Raw genomic sequence first — 22,193 nt, 5'->3', positions numbered from 1 at the left:
TTATAACCTAACCATCAAACTCCACAAGGAAACTGTTGATCTCCATGAACGATATGGCGAATACCAGATCAGATTCCTAGACTGCACAGTGTTTGGTTCAAGCCCTGTTCCAAACACAGCCATGAAATGTTGAGAATCTATGTAGCATCAGGGTCGATCTCTTGACTAGCCCAAACGTGGTACTAACTCCGGCACCAAACATGACCAGCAGAACGTTACCTTTGTGTAGGATTAGTAGACTCCTAGGTAAGAGACCCAACGTAACCCAAATGTCCCATAATGATCTTCCTTCCCAACAGTGTGAAAAAGTTGCTCTCAATAATAACCGAAATGTCTGAAAGTGGTCCTGCCTCCAACCGGTGAGGAAATTATGATTTCCATGATAACCCAAAAATCGGATAATTGTTGTACTTCACAACAGTGATCAGTGATTGCTCTCCATGGTATCCAAAATGTGATTTGCTTCCAAACTGTGCACATAAATTATAACTGACATGTTTGATTATGGTTTTACTTCCAAACTGTGAGGAAAGTTTGATCTCTGAATGATCCGGAGAGTATTGTGTCAGAGTCTTTATCTTGACCTCTCTTGACATATACTGCTCTTGTTGCTGTTACTGAGGCTTGATCGATAGTTTGAAGGATTAGAAAGGAAATCGTGTGATAGCATATACTGAATAGCTAACAAAAAACTTGAGATGTGTGGAGTTAAAGTAGATTTTAGTCTTCAGATTAATTTTGCGTTGTATGGTCATCAACATAACTATCCTTGTATTCATTTAAAGGTTTCACTTGGTTATCTCATAAAGACCTTAGTAAGTGTATCACCATTACTATATCATTTCCATTCTCTATTTTATATGTGTATCTCATATAGGATTGTAAAATAAGTGATTTTTTTTACCATAAGTAGGCACTACGTCCTACTCCTTTACCATGGCTGCCGGTGCTCATTAACATTCTTATTACATATTTGCGTTGCCAGGACGCAGCCACATAAGTGTTGGATAAGGTCTATGCCAGTGAGAAACGTCCACTGTACATGGACATCACCTCACATTCAGCAGTCCGCTTGACTTCGAGAAGCCCAGTCTGGTTAGGTCCGTTGCCGGAGGATATGACAGTCATTTCGGCATGGAGTGTCGAGTGGTCTTCAACAGATGTTGTAAACCGTTCCCTCGTAACTGAGCCATTTTTCTGCCCTCCTGGCATCAACCTTCCACGGCATATATGGACCACAATGAACCGCTTTCGGACAGGACCGGGTCGTTGTGCTGTCCACCTTGTCCGATGGGGCCAGGCCACTAACTCTTCCTGTTTCCGTGGAGCTCTTCAGACCATGTAACATATTGTGAACACCTGTCTACTGACAAAGTTCCCCGGTGGACTGCAGGCTCTGCACCTTGCTGATGATGACGCTGTTAAATGGCTGAGCACGCACTGCAAATATCATGAGTGCATTATAGTACTCCTGAAGTATAAGTATAGTTTCCTGACCCACATTGACTGAAAAGTTCAGTCAATTTATGTTCCATGTGAGAGCTTCTGACATTATAAGATGTTTGTTCTTATATCATCTGATCAAGGTGTTTTGCTATTTGACAAGAGGACACTAGCTTCAACAATTTAAGTCAGCATTGGAGGGTCAGAAAATGGTATGATGATATATATTTAAGGAATTGGATCGATTGCCTCCTCCCTGATAGACGAATGTTGATCAAGGTGGTTATTGAAGTGTTTTAGCTATCTCTGAAGTATATTTTGTCAGTGTGCAGTATAGCAATGTTGGCTGCTAGCCATCGATATAGTTATGATGATTGTTACCCGTAGAGTCACGTCAAAATATCATAGAAGTACTCCATGTCATTCCTTTCTCCATAGGACTGAATCTCATCTGGATAGTAATCTTGATGCTATTACAGGCTATCTTCTGAAATAATGATGCGCTGTCTTCTAAAAAGACTTTCTCTAACCAATGTTTCTAATTCAGAAGTCTCTTTATCTCAGCATCATTTTCGGGAAAAAATCTTGATGTTTACATGTTGTGGGAGCAAAAGGTTTGGGACGTATTTGCTTGCAGTGAGTCCCTGATGTAGCACCATTTTCCATGATATTCTAGGCTGTTATATAGATTGAATCTAGATAGGTGCAGTGGGAATGTCATTTGCATTAATATATCATTACACCCCTTGGGAGATGAGTGAGCTTAACGGGAAACTATCAGCAGCTTCATGTTGTTGTTATTAATTTCCGTCACACCAGAAAAAGATTTGCTACTTAAGTGAACTGTCATTCATCAGCTAAGCTAGTTCAATATAGATTTGCTATGTTGTTGAATATGGCCAGTTATCTACCAGTTAGAGCTAGGTTTGTTTTTCTCTCTGTTCTATATGTTGATGTACTTGTTCCAGGCGCCGATCGTTGAGTTGTGTGATTTTGTCTTCTTGTTATCTTTTCGATCGCTAAGGTGGGACCCCCATCCACCGCGGTAATTTGACGAGGGTTAAGGTAAAGAATGTAATATTTAGGGCACACTTTGCCCTTTCCTGTCATAAGGTGAACGATGTGACAACAAGAATTCATGCTCAATTACCCGTCGAGCCACCAAGTTCCAATGATGCATCGCCCAGTGAAAAGTTACCCAGTGCCCCGAGTCGCATGTGTGCAGGTCTGCAGATACAGCCCAAGGAACGCCGCTCGCCCATCACCACAGGAATTGAAGGTATATGTTGGGGGAGGAGGGAAGATGCCATGCTTTGAACGAGACATCTGTTTACGATTCGAATGTATAGTGTGTGTGTGATTTGGATTTTGAAAGTAGTTTTAACAATTCTTCAGTCATATCGCTACGATGTCTGCAGTGTGACAGTTGTTGTGATGTCTAGGACTGGGGCATCATGCCGCAGACATGTAGCATGAAATCCCGCCCAGTCACATTATCCTGACACCAAGCCGACAAGTCTTAACACTAACCTCTTAATGCTGAGCGCCAAGCGAGGCAGCTGTAATACCACTTTTGTAAGTATTTGATATGACTCGACCGGGGATCGAACCCACGACCTCCCGCATCCGAGGCGGATTCTCTAACCACTAGACCACCGGAGTGGTCGTCACTCCGTATGCTAATCAGTGACCAAAATTATCAGTGTTCTCATTTGTTGGCCTGTTAACACCAATGTGAGTAATAGTCTATTAATAGGCTCTGAGTACTTATTTTGACCGTGTATAACTTCCTTGTGCAGTTGTGTAGACACAATTCGATCTGAATTACCATGTGGGGAAGAACAGGAATTGTTATAACCTTTCTGCTAAACTATTCCATCTTACAGACAATAACAAAAGGTATGTCCATTTCTTATTGTTTTCTGAAAAGACTGCAAACATACATATGCCCACACATACACATATACGCTCGACTATGCTAGTTTTTGGGCTAATTTATGTATCGGTGCTTGAGGTTCTACATATTAATTAAATGACTTTTACATTCATATTGTTACAAGCCAGGGGTCTATACCTGACCGAGCGGTTGTTAAATCCGGGCACGATTCCCGCAAAAAGTCATAAGTTTACCCCAAATTTCCAAAGACTTCATTATAACTCCAGTTGTAACTTAGAAAGCCCAATCTGTCCGTTTTATATATAAACTTTACTCTAATTACTGCAAGACCACATATAAAACAACCTGCCAAATATCTATCAACCGCACATCTGCATGGTTTCTCTTCACCAGGTTTCCGTACCGCCTTACTTTCACGCCGTAGAAATTATACGAGTATCCCCTAACACTGGGAACTATTTTAACTCCGCCACCTTAGGCCATTCAATGTATGCTTTGGAGACATATTTCGCCAATATAACTGTACCATATTTTTCGCCATGGCGACATAAACGGCATCTGCCGAGTCCCTTCTTACTTATTCCTTTGTGTAATTTACCGGTTTCCTACCGTAAATGCTGCCACTGCAGTCATACCACCAATGTACACAACTAGATTTTAATATGGACTATCTTACTCAGATACTGTCACTCGGTTTTGGCCTGAATTCACTACTAGTGAACCATAGCATCATGAAAAATCACTAACACTTCACTCCGTGACGTGTGCTTCTAGTAAATGGCTAATTATTTCGGGCTAAGGATATTTCGATTGCGCTGAATTAAAATAATGACACAAGTAATCACACAAATCAAAGAATTCCCTGAAACGGGGCGCTATAACCAAACTTGCATACTCCAACTTAATCATAATATATATATATATATATATATATATATATATATATATATATATATATATATAAAGACAGAGAGAGAGAGAACATATGTATAGTATGTACGCTGTACCACTGATATATCATGAGATGTATAAATGTTTCATTAAAAGGAAACAAAGCTTGCCGAGTTTCCTCTTAATGAAAACTTTATACAACGAGTGGTATATCATTGATACATCGTACATACTGTACATATATTTTATTTTTATCACACACAAATACACATATTTCCCCATTGAGTGGAGCTAAGATATGCTCCGGGCAACTGTATATTGACCGAGTGAATGAACTCACATCCCTGCGAGTGTGTCTGCTATAAAATGTAATTATACGCATTTCTTGTTGTTCTCAATAGCATTCAAACTGATAAGTTGATTATTTTCATTCTGAGTTGCTATTTTTATTCACATTTGTTAAATCAATGAAAGACACACTCAAGATTTAAACATGATATATGGCTCTTATGAAGAAAGTAGTGCACTGCAAACACGGTTACCTTCTTGTACTGTTTACACTGAACCTGAAATGTCACGCGTCCACATACTGGTGTATGGATATTAGCGTGGAATCAAAACTAAGCGTAATGACGAACCAACAAGAGGTAATTAAAATAGTTTAATATATTTACAGTTCATCTAAGACATTTTGTCTGTTTTAATTAACATTTATAAAGACTATATAATTAACTCTCTCTCTCTTTTTCTCTCTCTCTCCTCCTTTCGACGGTTTGACTAAACTTTACCATCATTCATAGGTCCAGAGATATCGTCTTATGACGCAAGCGAAAATCCCCAACGCTGGTATTTTCATGGATTTTCACCCGTATATGTGGGTGGGGGGAATTGATTTTTAACGTAGCTATAACCTATTTTCAGTCATATCGCTACGATATTTGCAGTGTGGCAGCTTATAGTGATGTAAAAGTACGGGGGGCACGATGCCGCAGACATATAGCATGATGTTCCACCCAGTCACATTATCCTGAAATCAGGCCGAAAGTTCTAACACCAACTGCTGAGCACCAAGCGAGGCAGCTTTTAATATCATTTTTGTAAGTCTTTAGTATGACTCGACTGGGGATCGAACCTACGAACTCCCACATCTGAGGCGGACGCTCTAACCACCAGGCCACCGGAGCGGTTCATCCGTATCTAGCTACGATAATCCAGAGAGAAAGATAGAGATAGAGATGGGTAACCGTTTGGACATTATATATATATCAATATATATATATTAATTATTAATATTATTAATCGATTTTAAGAATATTATAACAGGTTTAAGAAACACCAACAAGAAAGAATTAAATACGCTACAGTATGTGTTCCTCGTAACCGACAAATTTAACATATAATGTCGACTGGCTATTGAAACCAGGGCCGGCGCTACCATATAGGCAAACTATGCAGCCGCCTAGGGCGCTGATTTCAGGGGGCACATTACTCCAAATCAACAACAGTTTTGAAAAATAAATAAATGAATTTTAGTTTTATTGAGGGTCGTCTTTTATCCTGGTTTATTTCATACAGGGACAAATAATCGGGTAGATTCAATCTGACCGAAACACCAGGCTGACCTGAACAAGCAAAATGAGTGAGTGAAAATCGCGCGTATACGAAACTTTCAGGACGTAATTACTTTCGCGTGTTTTTATAGGCCACGAGTTTTTCTGTGGAATCACACTTATACGAATTCTTCAGTTTGCCGCGGAAACCAAATTGGGGGGGGGGGTAACTCCTTATTTTAATGGTATAAACAAGGAAAGAATTGGGCAGACAAATTTGCCCATTTCATGAACTGGGCAATTTGACAGATTGGCCGTAACACACACACACACACACACACACATACACATACACACATATATATATATATATATATATATATATATATATATATATATATATATATATATATATATATTCCAGCGTGCCATGGTGGAAAAAAAAGAAAAAACCTCTGGAGCCTTGTACCGCAAACGAAAAGCAGAACAAATTAAGGGGCTAGCAAAGCAAGAGAGGCTCTTCCTGAAATACCTTCGTCCAGAGAAACAAAACAAGAACACGATGAGTGTGCTCTTGCTGAAATTACCCTTGGTCTGTGCTCAAATCTTGGGAAAAAAAATTAAAAAATGTATTGTTTATAAATTTTGAAATTGATATTTTCCGGGGGGGGGGGAGGGGGCGCCAGAATCTAACCTTGCTTAGTGCGTCAGATAGTCTGGCGCCGGCCCTGTTTAAAACTAAGTATTATTGATATTATGAACACTGTATATAGATCTCAAGGAAAGTGTAAACATACCGTTACGACGAACTAAATTACTGTAGGTTACTTGGTACAAGTTCAGTTGTAATGTTTTCGTCCAACGCCATCTGTTTTTCTCTCACTCTAGAGTTTTGCTTATTTTGTCTCTTACGCACGAGAGAGGAGAGAGGAACGGAAAAAAAGGATTCAAATGAAATTATATACCTTTAATTTTATTTAGAAAACGGAATATTAATACTTTTATCCTGATTTCGTATATCATTTATGATGAATGAATGAGTAGCCTTGGGAGATGACAATTTGATATTCCAGTAGTATTTGTATATCAGTTTGCTTTATAACAACACTTTAAATCTCATGTTATTTTTAATGTATGTGGTATATATATATATATATATATATATATATATATATATATATATATATATATGTCCCAGTTATCCAGATAAAGGCAATGTTTATCTTCTTAACATATGCATTTCTTGTCAAGCCTTTATGAATGAACATTCGCGCTGTGAGGAAGGGAGATGGGGATAAATGTTCGAGATGTTACATAATACTAATGTATTAATATGTTTCCGATGTTGCCCTTGCCACGATCCAACATTGGTTTTTCTACCTTCCGGTGTTTTGTAAGCATCTTCAAACAATTGGAATCGTTGAAGAGAGAAAGACAGAACAATAAAAAGACAAACGGATTTTGTAGGTGTCTTCAAACATTTGGATTCTTTAGAGAGAGACAGACATACAGACATAGAGACAGACAAAAAGAGAGAGAGAGAGAGATATCAGAACAGATCCTACGTAAAATCAGTTGGGATATTTATAGACTTGCTCAGGAATAGTGTTCGTTTTATTCAGATATTAGATTATTAGGCCAGAAATTTAGCGCTGCAGTTTGTAAATCTAAAACACCCACATAACTTGAGTCTTTTTGGCGAGAAGTTAAATATTCTTAAGAAGTGTTTTAGAAAAGGAACATATAATAATGATCAGGTGTTAGCTGTTACAGATAAACACCGTGGTTACAAAGACCCCTTCAATCTCACGAAGCTGGTATTGATCTAGGTCAATCTGCGCTCTGTGGCTGTGATTTCAAGCATCTAACAAGGCTTCACGTTAAACTATATACATGTATTTGTCGATGTAAACACGATTTTGTTTGTTTATTTAATCTGATAATTTGAACACTTGTCACGATAGGTATGATTTGGTTCTTGCAAACAAAGGTCTAATAAATTAGTGAACGTCAAAAACGATGAGTAAATATGAAGAATATTCTTGATTTGATATTTTCATGGTTAGATCTGTTAAATACAGAGATGCAATGTAATGCTATTTCTTCTGCATTTTTGTCGTGGTTTGAACTGACCATAGATCCAGTTTTTGTTTTAAATATTTTTTGTTTGTCTGGATATGATGCCTGGACGCCAGTAGTATAGTATTGGCGAATTCTAGGTCGCAAGTAGTATAGTTTCAGCACCGTTATTTTCCACCCCCAATCTTTGCATTTTTATCTTTATCTTCTACTCTAAACCGAAGAAAACTGTCCCAGGATTTTACAGAGCTTCAAAATCAGGTTAACCGCCCCGGTGGCCTAGTGGTTAGAGCGTCCCCCTCGGATGCGGGAGGTCGTGAATTCGATCCCCGGCCGAGTCATTCAAATTACTTACAAAAATGGTACTAACAGCTGCCTCGCTTGGTGCTCAGCATGAAGAGGTTAGTGTTAGGACTGGTTGGCCTGGTTTCAGGATAATGTGACTGAGTGGAACATCATGCTACATGTCTGTGGCATGATGCCCAAGTGCTAGACATCACTATAAACAATAAACTACCACACTGCAGACATCGTAGCGAAATGACTGAACAATTGTTAAATCTATTTTAAAAGTCCGAATCACACACACACACACACACACTCGGGTTCTTCATCGGTAGTAACAAACCTTAATACAGCTTCACTTGACCTAGACCTCTAATCCTTAACTTTCACTATGCACCACTGGTGGTGAAAAAATACTAAAATATGCAGAACAATAGTCTGTTATAGGAAATGTAACTTCTGAGTTAGTGGTACTAAGAGTCCTTTATGAAAGAAAAAATCCTCGGCATTCAACCACTTCGCCTCGAATAAAAATGAATATAAACTAGTTATTATATTAAATAAAACACTGTCTCAATGCCATGTAAACTATTTTAGATAAGCATGGCTCACTAATAACTAAACGTTTACGAGCATAATGACTAACTCACTAACCAGCTGAACTGTATTATCTTGACGCCTTATTCAGTGGTAACAAATCAGGTCTTTTAACAGGACCACAAACTCACTAAATAATATAGGATTAAAAACCAGCGAATATCCATCATCTTTATTAACTATAATAATCAATATAAAACAATGGAATCCTGGAAACATGTAGCTCATCATACCATTCTCCAGCAACACAGTGTGACATTATTACTCTTGAACAAGAAGATACAAAATTAAATTTCATGACAAAGTGATACATATTACAGGGATATTTGAAATAGAAACATCAAACTTGTTAAGAATTACTGACGATTCTTTGAGTAGATGCACATCATAAATGTGACATACAATTTTGTCAAAATCAATTAAACTAACCAGTATGACGTCAAAATTGCAATGTAGAGTATACTGATGTCCGTTTTAGATACATATATAACGAAACTAGTAACATCACTATATATTGATTTCATATATACATTCAGAGTCTGAATGCTCAGTACTATTACTTCTAGTAAAATATCCCCTTACCAATTTCATTCGTTTGTATTCTAACCTAATACTACACATTTCATAATTTCCACCCTGACTAAAACAATAATCTCTTCCTTCAAAATTAGGAAGAAAGACTTCAGTAAATATATTCCATACTGAGATCACGAAATGGACACCTTTTTATATTAAACCATTCCATGCCTATATATGTTGTACCAAAGGCTTATCAATTTGGCAATATTTTTTTTCTTCCTCCCTTGCCTAAATTATTTTTATGTCTCCACATTGATGATATTTACGGTACTGATCATCGAGTTTTAATATATCTACCAATATTCTGGTTTCAGTACCAGCCAGCAAAACTACGCACGCATACTAATGATAGGAACTGTAAAAATCTTTCCGTTCCATACTAATTCTTTTTAGTGGAAAATACTCTATTACCTCAGTAAGTCCTTGACATTTTCGTTAATATATGTCTCTTCTCATCCAAAATATATTTTTCCTCATCGAATATTTCCCTATATGCACGATGTAGGTCAACTCCTTTGTTTGCTATTCTAGCCTAATAATCAGATAAGTTGCTTGATTAAAATAGAAACTTCTGTAGGACAACTAGCTTTGCCATTAAGTTTGATTTCATTACACAATTTATTAATATTTATCCAATCAAAACTGGACTCATAAGGTCATAACACATATTCCTTAGGTCTTTTGGTATTGCCATTTATTAAGACAATTTTTATTGTATAAAATTTGTTCTTATGACAGAAACACAAGATACACACAAAACAAATATACAACGACAGTAGCATTTGCCCAGATATAAACGGTATTATGCTCGTAGTTATTTGTCGTTCTTTATATCATTGTCCCACGTAGGACCTTGACTGTCACAGAATTAGGCAAAGAAATAACTTGGTTTTGTCTTAAAACAATTCGACTATTTCTCGTTGTACATGCGTACAACGTTATCTAGGGTGAATGTGTTTTTCCAGGTAAGCGACTGTATTAACATGTACCTAGCTACAGAGATTACTTGTGACATGTATCATGACTAACATGATATGCATGGGTATTCTACCCTGAATTGTACTCACTCTTCTATGGATTTAAGTAAGACCAATTTCTAAAAACCACAATGGTCGTTTTTGGATCACATCAAGGTGTATACATTCTCCATTGTTCTCCAGCCATAGGGGTAAGTGTTAAATTGAAATTTTTTTTTGATATGCGAAGCTTATTCGGTTTGTAATGTCTTATCGCGTAATAATGTGTTTATTACAACGCAGATTTAAAGTAGTATCATATATCTAGAGATTATACAGAAACTATTATTATGTCAAATTTGGATGTATTGTAGCTGATTCTGATTGTGTTTGTAGCTGACTGTTATGGTAGCTGACTGTGTTTGAAGCTGATTCTGACTGTGTTTGTGGCTGACTGTTATGGTAGCTGACCGTGTTTGTAGCTGTGATTGTGTCTATGAAATGTGATTGTCACTGTCACTGTGAATATGACTAGAGCGGTCTAAAGCTGTCCGAAGCCGTCTAAAGTCGCTTAGAGCTATATGGAGTTTCCAGAACAATTAATGTTACGTGCTGTTGATACGTATGTATGTATATACGTATGTCTGTGCCACGGACGTAGACGTAGCAAAATTGAAAAAGTGCTGTATGCTGTCTGTACGTGTTTGAGGTGTATGTGCAGTCCATGAGGGTTCTTGGATCTGTACTTCATTTTGATTTAATATTTATTTTTTTTTGTTTATTTTCGATGTGTGAATGTTGTGTAGTGATTTGAGTAAATCGTATGTTGAGAGCGTAAGAGAATCATTGTATTTTTATCTTTATTAATTCATTCATAAATTTCCATCTTTCACACATTGTGTTTGTCTTGTTCATTTAGTCCAAAAACCCACTCGGTTGCAATTCTGCGACAATGGTGTCAGAAGTGGGATATTTGGATTCAGTGAATCGTCGTCACATTGTTTGTGAAAGTGAACTCTTAATGTTTATATTCGTGTGTGACCTTCTTGAGAAGATAATCATCAAGTAGGTGTTTATTTTGTTTAGTAGTTCTAGGTCTGTGGGTCTAGTATAAATATATATACATTTTGTTTTGGCTTGCCTTCATCAGGAATAGTTTCTTTTGTAAAATTAAATTTGTTTTGTTAATGTTAATCATGTCATCCCTCAAGGATTTGGTCGCCTTAGGGAAAGAACTTGGGTATGAGGGACAAAGTTGAAGGGAATTTATTAAGGAGGAACAAGCCCGGGAGAGGGATGAAAGGGTAAGTGTGTGGGAATTAGAAAGGGAAGAACAAGCCCGGGAGAGGGATGGGGGTAAAGGAGATGAAAATGACTAAACAATTGGAAAGAGAAAAAAAGGAAACAGGAAAGGCGGGCAGAATTAGAGGAGGAAAGGATAGAGTTATAAAAACAGGCCGAAAGGGAAAGGATATAATGGGAAAAGGGAGCCGAGAGGGAGAAGATAGAGTAAGAAAAACAAGCAAGGTTAGAAGCTTTGGACGTAGAAGAAAGATTAAGGCAACGAGATCATGAACGTAAGGTGGAGTTGGCAACAGCTAGAAAAGGAGAACACGATTCTACCTCTAGTAAATTAAAGGGTCCCAAACTACCCTCCTTTGACGATGAAAAAGATAACATGGATAGTTATCTTCATCGGTTTGAGCGGTATGTCGAGAACCTGAAGTGGAGTCGAAATGACTGGGCACTGCATCTCAGTGCTTATTAAAAGGTAGAGCGCTGGATGTGTACTCGCGACTTCCTAGAGACGATGTGTTCAAATACGACGTCCTGAAGGAAGCACTTCTAAAAAGGTACGAGCTGACTGAACAAGGTTTTCGTGAAAAGTTCAGGTGTAGCAAGCTCGAGAAAGGAGAAACCTTTGATCAGTTCATCGTTAGAAGAGCGAACTATTTTCAGCGGTTAATTGAATGCGGCAAGGCGGTGAAAACTTTTGAAGGCTTGACTGATTTCTTGCTCAGGGATCAATTGTTGAACACAGTTGGGAAACTAAGTCAGTTTCTGAAAGAGAAAGTCTATTCAAACGTACAGGATATGGCTAAACAAGCCGATTTCTATGCCGAGGCTCATGGGGCAACCCAGAACGTTGCTTCAAAAGATTTTAAGTCTGGAAACCAGTCTACGAGACCGATGCCTAGGGAGCTTGTGAAATCAGCTGAGGCAATGTGATTTTATTTTTTTTAACGTAGCTTTAACAATTTTTCAGTCATATCGCTACGATGTCTGCAATGTGGCAGTTTATAGTGATGTCTAGCACTGGGGCATCATGCCGCAGACATGTAGCATGATGTCCCACTCAGTCACATTATACTGACACCAGGTCGAACAGTCCTAACACTAACCTCTTAATGCTGAACGCCAAGCGAGGCAGCTGTTAGTACCAATTTTTAAGTCTCTGGTATGACTCGGCCGGGGATCGAACCCACGACCTCCCGCATCCGAGGCGGTCGCTCTAACCACTTGGCCACCGGAGCGATCAGCTGAGGCAAGTAGGTCAGTTAAGGACACAGATCGTCGGGGTATACAATGTTTCTTGTGTAAAGAATGGGGTCATATTCAAGTAAAATGTCCTAAAAGAAAGGGACTTGTGCATAAGGTAGCTGTGGCTATACAGAGTAAAAGTATATCTGGTAATATGGTGCAGGTAGAACCAGGTATTCATACACTTGGCACGTGTCTTTTTTCCCGAAGCACGAGTACCAACCGCGAGAGGTTTCGTGCACTGTCGAGAAGTCGTAGCATTACGTGACACTGGTTGCACGGCTGTAGTGATCAAACGTAGTCTCGTGCAGGATAACCAAATGCTGGGATGGGAGTCCCCATGCATGCTACTCGATCAAACGATTGGTCGCGTTCCCGTAGCAAGGATCACGGTAGAAACACCTTTCTTAACCGGAACTGTAGATGCCCTTTGTATGGAAAACCCTATTTACGATCTGACGATCGGTAATGTTGAGGGTTACCGTCTTCCAACCATGGCAGATTTTAGGATACCTTTGGCCCAGGCAGTCGAAACGCGAGCGCAAACCAGACGAGAGAAAAACGCGTTTCAGAAATTAATAGTCCCTGAATCGATCTCCGGAAATTCGCGTGATGAATTCAAACGAAAACAAGATTATAGATTGGATTATTTATAAGTGTCAAGTGAAAGATCGTCAAGAGAGCGAGTAAAGACAATTCCAGTGTAGTTATTTCATTCTTGAAATACAAGCATAACATCTGAAACGCTTATTTTATAAGCCGAAAATCAACATCTGAGGTAGAAAAAGATTATCGAACATCAAGCCATTAGATTCTGAAATAATTCCACAACCGTCTTTTGTACGTACATGATGCACTCCTAATACCACCTGATGTTTTCGTGACATCCGTTCAATCTAAATGCGTAGCGTACTCCACCGAAATAGTTATTGATTTGACTTTCTGGAGGCGGCCTACATTTACGAATTATTCAACACTAACTATACATGTACTTTTAATATAAAGCAAGTGCTGCCACTGAATTATATAACTAATATAAATGCCTTAAACTCAAATGATTTAAATAAAACTATAATATAACTTAATATACGATACATATATATGTAACATTATATAAGTGAGTCCCTCCTTATTACCAATCGCTAACAACAAAATGAGCAAATTAAATACGCTACAAGATATTTTAAGAAACAAAATACCAAAAGCAAAAGTGAAGACAAAATGTTACTGTGTAAATGCTAAATGAAGCAGCTCCCAGTCAGCTAGAAAGGCGATCTATAGGTGCTTGTCCTGTACAATATATACGATGGAAGCCTTGTAACGCAATAAATAAACAATGCTAAATTTGCCAGCATGCATGTGTGCAAATGAAGCATCACAAGTAGGCCAGAAACACGCTACAGGACTAGCAACACAGAAAGTCCAAAGTGAAGCGCACCCCCCCCCCCCAAAAAAAAAAACAAAAACAATTAACAAAAATGCGTACGAAAGTAAAATCTCAGCACGAGACAAGCTGTTACTTCCATATGTCTATGTCGGGAGAAACTTTGGGCTTTTCTTAGTAGACATGAAGTTACAACAGCTGATATTTTATTTTTAATTTTCTATTGTGTGAGTGTCCCTTCTATAATAGCTCTTTTGACGTACACTGATTCAGAAAAAAAGGATTAAAGTTTCCTGGCAATTCCGGTTTTCTACATAAAGACAAATTAAATTAAATCAGTGATAACTGAGTCAGGTACTGTTCTAATAATAATCAATTCATTCAGGGGGTTCAGCAATTTGGGTGAAGTTGTTATTAAGACGGATATTCTAAACAAAATTTACTACTCCTGGACCAGAAATTCTGTTTCCCATAAGAAGTTAAAGGCTTACCCTTGGTACAATCGTGAGGACCAGATGCCTAGAATAAAAGCTGGATGTTGAAAGGAAAGTTCAAGTGAGCCAGTATTAGGACACTTACTGCTGCCCTATAAGTAGACTTAGAATTAAATTTAATACACCCCTAAAGTGGTCAAAGGTGAAGATCAGGGGTTTGCGGGTGATCAAACATATTACTTCTTACCCTGAATTTGAGAATATTGCGCTACGAACTCATATCAGTCCTTGATTTAATTCTACTTACTTTGACAAATTTAATAGTATGACCGATTTATCAGACCCAGGGGGCAAGTTAATCCCCTCTTCTATCAATTCCTTTCACAAGAGGGCTTTGAACACTTGGTTTGTTTGCATTCTCTCACCAAATTACCCACATTCGAGATCCATGCAGACTATTCACGGTTGACATTGCCCCAATACGATTGTTGTATGCATAACGGCAAGTAATATCAGAAAGTATTATTAAAGTGGCGGAGACTAATTTGTTGGTCTACATACAGTATTCCACTGTAGGGCAAAGTGCTAAGTCAGTAGGAGCCATATAGCAATATTATGAGTCTACAAATTAGACTGTAGTTCCGCTCAATTATCGTAGGCTTTAGCAATTTCATTTGAAATATTTTATACGGGGGAGTAATTATATTCACTTCTTTTGCAGATATAGTTTACACCACGGAAGATAACTTAGACTGGACTAAAGCATACCAAAAATGTAAAGAAAATGGATCACATTTACCAAGTGTAGAAATAGTACACAATACATACAAATTAAAGGACTCTGTGACTGCTGGGGGATGTTTCTGGTTAGAAGCCGTTAGGCATATTGCAACAGACATTTTAACCAAAGGTAAGGTACTATTTTTCTGCCTAAATAGATAATTCCAGAAGATAAAACTTTTAGGCAAAACACTGTTTTAAATTTAGAGAAGCAATATATCAAGTATATAAAGAAACGTTTAAAGTAGTAGGTTATGGAAGGAATATGTGCTTGCTTCACGTGAATAACGGATGTATTTCATCGAGTGGGTGCAACACTCAGTATTTTCATGAGTGAAAATGCCATAGGTGAAATTAGGATTTCACCGAGCAGAATATAATTATTAAGAAAGGATTTATTATTTCTGCTATATTTTGATTAGTTTATTTTTATCTTGTTATTTTCCATTTCTGTAATTTGACCTTGATCGTAAGCGACCATCCACAAATCTCCCTGGATGGTTTTCCTGACCCTTTGGAACCTTTGGTGAGCTGCGACTGCTTTATTGAATATTAATTTACCAAATATTGCTACTGCAATGGAACAGTCTACCCTCAATACTCTCACAATGGAGCGTAACCTACGATCTAGATTTAACAAAGGTGATGTTGACACATTGAACACTGCAAATATTTTGAGTTCCGTGATTTCGTCTTAGAGGCCTTGAAGTAAATACTAATGGTAGTAACTAATGATGCATCATCCGGTTTTGAGGCAGCTATACCAAAGCATCTAAATGACATAAGTCAGAAATTGTATGATAAGGACCAAGATAGTAAAAGATTAAGACAGGCTTTATCTAAGAACGTCCAAGCGGTCTTTTCTCTGAAGAAAGAAGTGTCAACATCATTTGTATTTGGGGAATGGGATATTTGATTCGGAAGGTGTTTGACCTCGTTTACTGTTCTAGATTGCCAGGTACATGAATGATGGTCTCGAAATCTTTAGCCTGCTTAGACATCCCCTGTTTCGATCTCTTAATATATTTGTCCTTTTTCGCGCTGTTATATTCTTCTCTTCATCCCGGCTCAGTGTAAATACCACACTATTGTACAACTTATGCCCGATATTTCTACATTTTGTTTTCATGGCTGATTCTCCCGGTGGAGGACAGCGACAAAAATGATTATCGATAACAGTAGTAAATGGGGCCACCCTAGGGACAATGGGACTTAGCATTAAAAACACCCCTGGGCCACTCTAGGGACAATGGAAATTTAACATGGGGAAAATTGCTGGGCCACTCTAGGGACAATGGGAATTTAACATGGGGAATAGAGTTTGGGCTTGTCTAGGGACAAGGGGAATTGAACATGGGGAATAGAGTTTGGGCTTGTCTAGGGACAAGGGGAATTGAACATTGGAATAGAGTTTGGGCTTGTCTAGGGACAAGGGGAATTGAACATGGGGAATAGAGTTTGGGTCTGTCTAGGGACAAGGGGAATTGAACAGTGGAATAGATCGTGGGACTGTCTAGGGACAAAGGGAAATTGAATATGGGAATAAATCGTGGGACTGTCTAGCGTCAAGGGGAATTTAACATATAGAAATTGAACATGGTGGGTCTGTATAGCGTCAAGGGGAATTGAACATGGTGGGATTGTCTAGGGACAATGATGGTAGAGTGTCAAACACAACAGAGACAGAGACATACATACACTAGCACAAGCGTGAGATTTATATATAAAGCATTACCAAGACCTGAAATCTTGCTGGGGTGTTCAAAAATTTGCATAATTGTAATGATGCTATAAATAGCTATAATCAAGGAAATGCTCAACGACAAAATGGATGTGACTAAAAGTAACGCTAAAATGACGAAATTGTCCCAGAATTTAAAGGAAAATAAACATATCCCCGAAAATTAAGTTACAATGGTTTAGACTAAAATGGATAAAATTAGTAACTACTTACAATATCATCTTGTGTGACGATCGTGGATAAACACCCATGTATCTATTTATAGCTATAATCAGCTAAAATTCCTATGAAATCCCACTATCTATTTATACTACAACTTGTGGGTTATTCCTTTGGAAAATCCCACTATCTTTTTATAGCCTCAGCTTGAGTGACGTTCCTGTTTATGAACTCTAATACATATGTATAGCTACAACCTATGGAAATCCACAAGTCCATATTTATAGTCTCCAAATTTCCAGCGTCAGTGACGTCACTGTACTGAAAACTAGGGGATAAATGTCAACAGTGTTGCAAGTGGCTGACCTGAATACACGCTACTGCAGGTAGGTAGGTAGAGTGTATCTGATAGGGATAAAGTGAGTTTTTATAGCGACAAACAGAGACCAATACACACACACACACACACACACACACACACACACACACACAACGTACGCGCGCAGACATACGCACACACACACACACACACACACACACACAGAGGGAAGAGGAAAAAACAAACCCCAAATATACTATCAACACAGAAGGGAGATAATACAAACCCCAAATAAACTATCCACACAAACGTACGCGAACGCATACAAACCCCAAATATACTATTCACACAACGTCGCTAACGCATACAAACCCCAAATATGCTATCCACACTCGGGAGGAAGAAGAAAAAATCAACCAAATATACGATCTACACAACGTACGCGAACACACACACACACACACGCACACACATACGCACACACAGAGGGAAGAGGAAAAAGTAAACCCCAAATATACTATCAACACAGAAGGGAGATCATACAAACCCCAAATAAACTATCCACACAAACGTACGCGAACGCATACAAACCCCAAATATACTATCTACACAGAAGGGAGATAATACAAAACCCCAAATAAACTATCCACACAAACGTACGCGAACGCATACAAACCCCAAATATACTATCAACACAGAAGGGAGATAATACAAACCCCAAATATACTATCAACACAGAAGGGAGATAATATAAACCCCAAATAAACTATCCACACAAACGTACGCGAACGCATACAAACCCCAAATAAACTATCGACACAAACGTACGCGAACGCATACAAACACCAAATATACTATCAACACAGAGTGAAGAAGAAAAAGTTTTTTGAAAGCACCTAAGCCCTCACCTGCAATGACCAACTCTGCCAAACACCTACACCCACCCCCCACTCCCAACACTACAAAACCCATTTAACCCGTTATTTTATGGCATCAGTGTGTGATTTAGGAAACATCAAGACACAAAATGATGGATGAATAGACTGACTATTGTTTACCGACTTGCATGCCTAAAGAGCGTGCGTGAAGGAAAACATCCTTCCATTTCAATTCTAACTAAAACATGATCCAGAGGGATAGAGAGAGGTGAAAGAGCACAATTTCATAAAGTGTGAGTAAAAACAAAACACGCCATCCTTATTATACAATGTCAAGACCAAGAGACACTTACGTTTTCTTTCTGGTCTATTCTCTTTTAGAAGGTAGTATGAAATTTCACATCAGGGCCAACGCATCGGCTCACATTGTCAATTTTTCCATTTCCATATCTTTACTGGCACAAGTTCTTCATCATCTTCAATTTCTTCTTCTTCTGAATCCCTCTTCTCTGTTTCGTCTTGTTTTTGTTTCTTCTCTTTTCTCGTAGGGCACTCTGAATTCCACTGTCCTTTCTCCTGACAACGATATTAGGTATCTTGACTTTTGTCTCTCTTTCTTAGACGAAGCAGGTATTCTGGAGACAAATACCCATTTACCTTTGCAGATATAGCAAACTTCATTAGCACTTACACACTTTCGTATGACTCTCATCAAATCAACGATCAAAAGAGTAAGTTTTGTTGCCACTTTCGCATGTGAATTATGCTTTCGTATGACTTTTAGCAAATATTTGACCAGCAGGTCGATCTGTGCTGACTCTTCCATCTTCTTGATCGTTTGAGAGCGGAATGAATACTCTGACGCTAAGACACTCTCCTTATATACAGGGACCTGCTGCGTATGAAACCTAGTCAAATGTAATTTTGCAATAAGATGAAACGATTTCATTGAGGAAGTAAAAAGCAATGATGTACCGTATCGCCTCACACAAAACCTGAAGTGTTAGTTCAAATCCGTGTCAGCGATTTCGAAGACGACATAACTGAGCTTTAATCAATGCTCTCCAATTATGCCACAAAACCACGAGTCCTGATTCACGCCAAAAGAAATTTCGTTCGGTCCATAAAAAATAGTATCATATCTGAGAAACGCAAAAAGGAACTTCCAGAAAACTGAGGAAGACGGCTTACACCTACAACGTAAATGTATGAGTTCAAGTAGTGCGTAAAACTTAGTCAAATTAAATTTTTATAGTCAAGACGAAACGATCTCTTTCGAACAAGAAAGCAGACACCAAGCGACAATGGCGATCCGTGTCACACAACACTTTTCAAAATGTATATTATCAGAGGTTTGTTCTAGCGATCTGCACGGTTAAATTAAATGTTGATGTATTTTGCAATAAGACGGACACAATTTCCATGGGATCGCCCATGGTACGAATGTTCGTGCATTAGTTTAACTTTTAAAAATATTTTTTTTTATATAAATCGCCTATAGGATAGACCCAGTAAAGCATGGCCATTCTCGTCACTGTCTGAATAGCTACTCAGGTCAATTTGAAGCGAACGCGGTAAGAAAATAAGTATAGCTAATGAAATGGCTTACAACGGGTGATGCATTGTTTTGTTCTAGGACTTTGTGGCATAATAATCCCTATGTTCTTGCGTAGTTACCATTACAGTGCAGACAGACTGAAATGTGAACTTACAAGCCCTCTTTGTGTGTGTTGTACCATTTCCTCTTACCACATCAAAATACTGAGCGTCACAGTATTGGTTCGCGTTTTCAAACTGACCATTTTTGTATATCTCACTTAAACATTTCGACATAAACACTCACACTCACATCGGCAGAGTCAGAACAGACGTGTTACAGTATTGAGGGGCATGTTATCTTTTCGTTTTCAAACTAATAAATTTGGGGCTTGTATGAAGTAAAGAACCGAAAGTACAGTGAAACTCAAGGATGATGACCCAATCTGTCTGTCTATTGATGCGTGTATTTACTTAAGAAGAAATATGACCTCTAAAACACAAAGAGATACGGCAAGCATGATTAGATCAAACACAACGATGTTTTCCTTCACGCCCGTGTAATTTAGAGTTTCAATCGTCTTTGAAGACAAACTTGGTCTCCTTTTGTAGGGCTTGAAATAATAAAAGAAACTGAAAAATCTTAAGCACTTTGCTATAGATAATTTCATCAACAGACTACACAACATAAATACCGTTACAACAATAGAAAGCCTTAAATCTCCTATCAAAAAGAAATGCATGAAAAAAATTAAAGATTAACGATAACTAACCAATGAAACCGAATTTAACAAAGGCAATGACATGTGAAGAAATGCCTCTCACTTTGGAAAGGTAGGCGAATGTACTCTGTCATGTACCATCAACTTGAAAAAAATTATAAACAGAGAGAGACCTGAATTCAAAATTCAGTTGTTTCTTTTTCTTCAAAATTGTTTCGTTTCTTTTTTCTTTTTTTTGGAACAAATCTAAGCACTAATATAGAGAGGAAAAGGGAAAATGCACATACAAGCTTTGATATTTCTGAAAAAATGAAGGGATATTCCTAACATTCATAACCACCTATATATGCTTGGACTTGTCTGTGACTTATCCACAAAACAAGATGTACATATTTCTGGTCAAGCTGCAAGTGTGTGCGTGTTTTTGAAAATGGTAAAAATGGGATATTCTCGTGACACTTATAAAGTGAAGAGTCTGTGCAAGTGTCAAAAGCCAAAGTCATATAAGTTTTGTATTTTGTACGGCTTGTAAAGATTTCCACTTTAGAAAATGTGAAGTATCACAAGTTATTATCACAAACAGAAGTGGAACATAGGGGCTTGCAAGAAAGAAAATAACCCAGACAGTTGGTGTCATCAAGAGTGCTAGAGACGGTACCCGAACCTGCTTGCTTGCTTACTTGAATTAAAGTGATTTTCGCTCTAATGGAGCATGTATCACTGGTTTAATAACGCACCGCGTGATTTTTAATTACTCCTGGGGAAGGAAAGAGAGCCTCATCCCCCCAGGCTTTTATGTACTCACAGACTACTTTTAAATTTAGCCAATCAGGTGTAGGACTAACTAGTCCTTAACAGCCTGACTGAAAGTCTTTAAACATGAGTGGGAATTGTCTCACCACACACACATTTTTCTGTCCGAGCGTGGTAAAGGAGGAAAAAGGTGCTCAGTAAGACAGCCATGGATGTTAAGTACTCACCAAAACGCTAGCCCGTACTTATTTCAAATCAAGTCGTGTCACCAAAAAAGACGACGTGTACGACATCAAAGGCATTGTCAAACGCAGAATGCCTCAGTGCTAACTGGCTAGGTCTGCATTTCTTGCTCCCGCTGCTGTTGCGTATATTTCTTCCCTCCACACCGAGTTCTGGGCCTAATTCTTTAAATTTCGTTGTACCCGAACTTACATTATCCATATTATCACCAACAAAAAACAAAAAAACGCACAGACCTAAAAGAAACACTCACTCACTTTTTACAGAACATTACTATTTTTAAAATTTTGATAAGCGACGGAAACGAACAACTTAGAGTCACACTTTCTAACCAAGATAAAGAAATCATGTGCTGATAGACTCACTTCTGTATTTTTTCTTCTAACTGACTAACATATCATAGGCAATGGAATGTTGTTTCTTTTC

General features: G+C 38.2%; 1 protein-coding gene across 1 annotated transcript in view; it reads left to right on the top strand.

The window, feature by feature from the left end:
• The first annotated feature begins 3,246 nt into the window (after positions 1-3,246).
• LOC149792147 (uncharacterized) overlaps positions 3,247-22,193 on the top strand; it is a 49,202-nt gene continuing 30,255 nt past the window's right edge. The window contains exons 1-2 of the mRNA XM_089969534.1: positions 3,247-3,342; positions 15,358-15,546. Coding sequence (XP_089825660.1) covers positions 3,273-3,342; positions 15,358-15,546 — 259 coding nt within the window. The 5' untranslated portion in view covers positions 3,247-3,272. The remainder of the gene's footprint in view (positions 3,343-15,357; positions 15,547-22,193) is intronic.

Source organism: Sinohyriopsis cumingii, chromosome 9, assembly GCF_028554795.1.
Source record: "Sinohyriopsis cumingii isolate HCF-2022 chromosome 9, ASM2855479v2, whole genome shotgun sequence".
In the NCBI taxonomy this organism is placed as follows: Eukaryota; Metazoa; Mollusca; class Bivalvia; order Unionida; family Unionidae; genus Sinohyriopsis; species Sinohyriopsis cumingii.
Note: the sequence above shows the minus strand (reverse complement) of the source record. Positions and strands in the feature narration are given on the sequence as shown.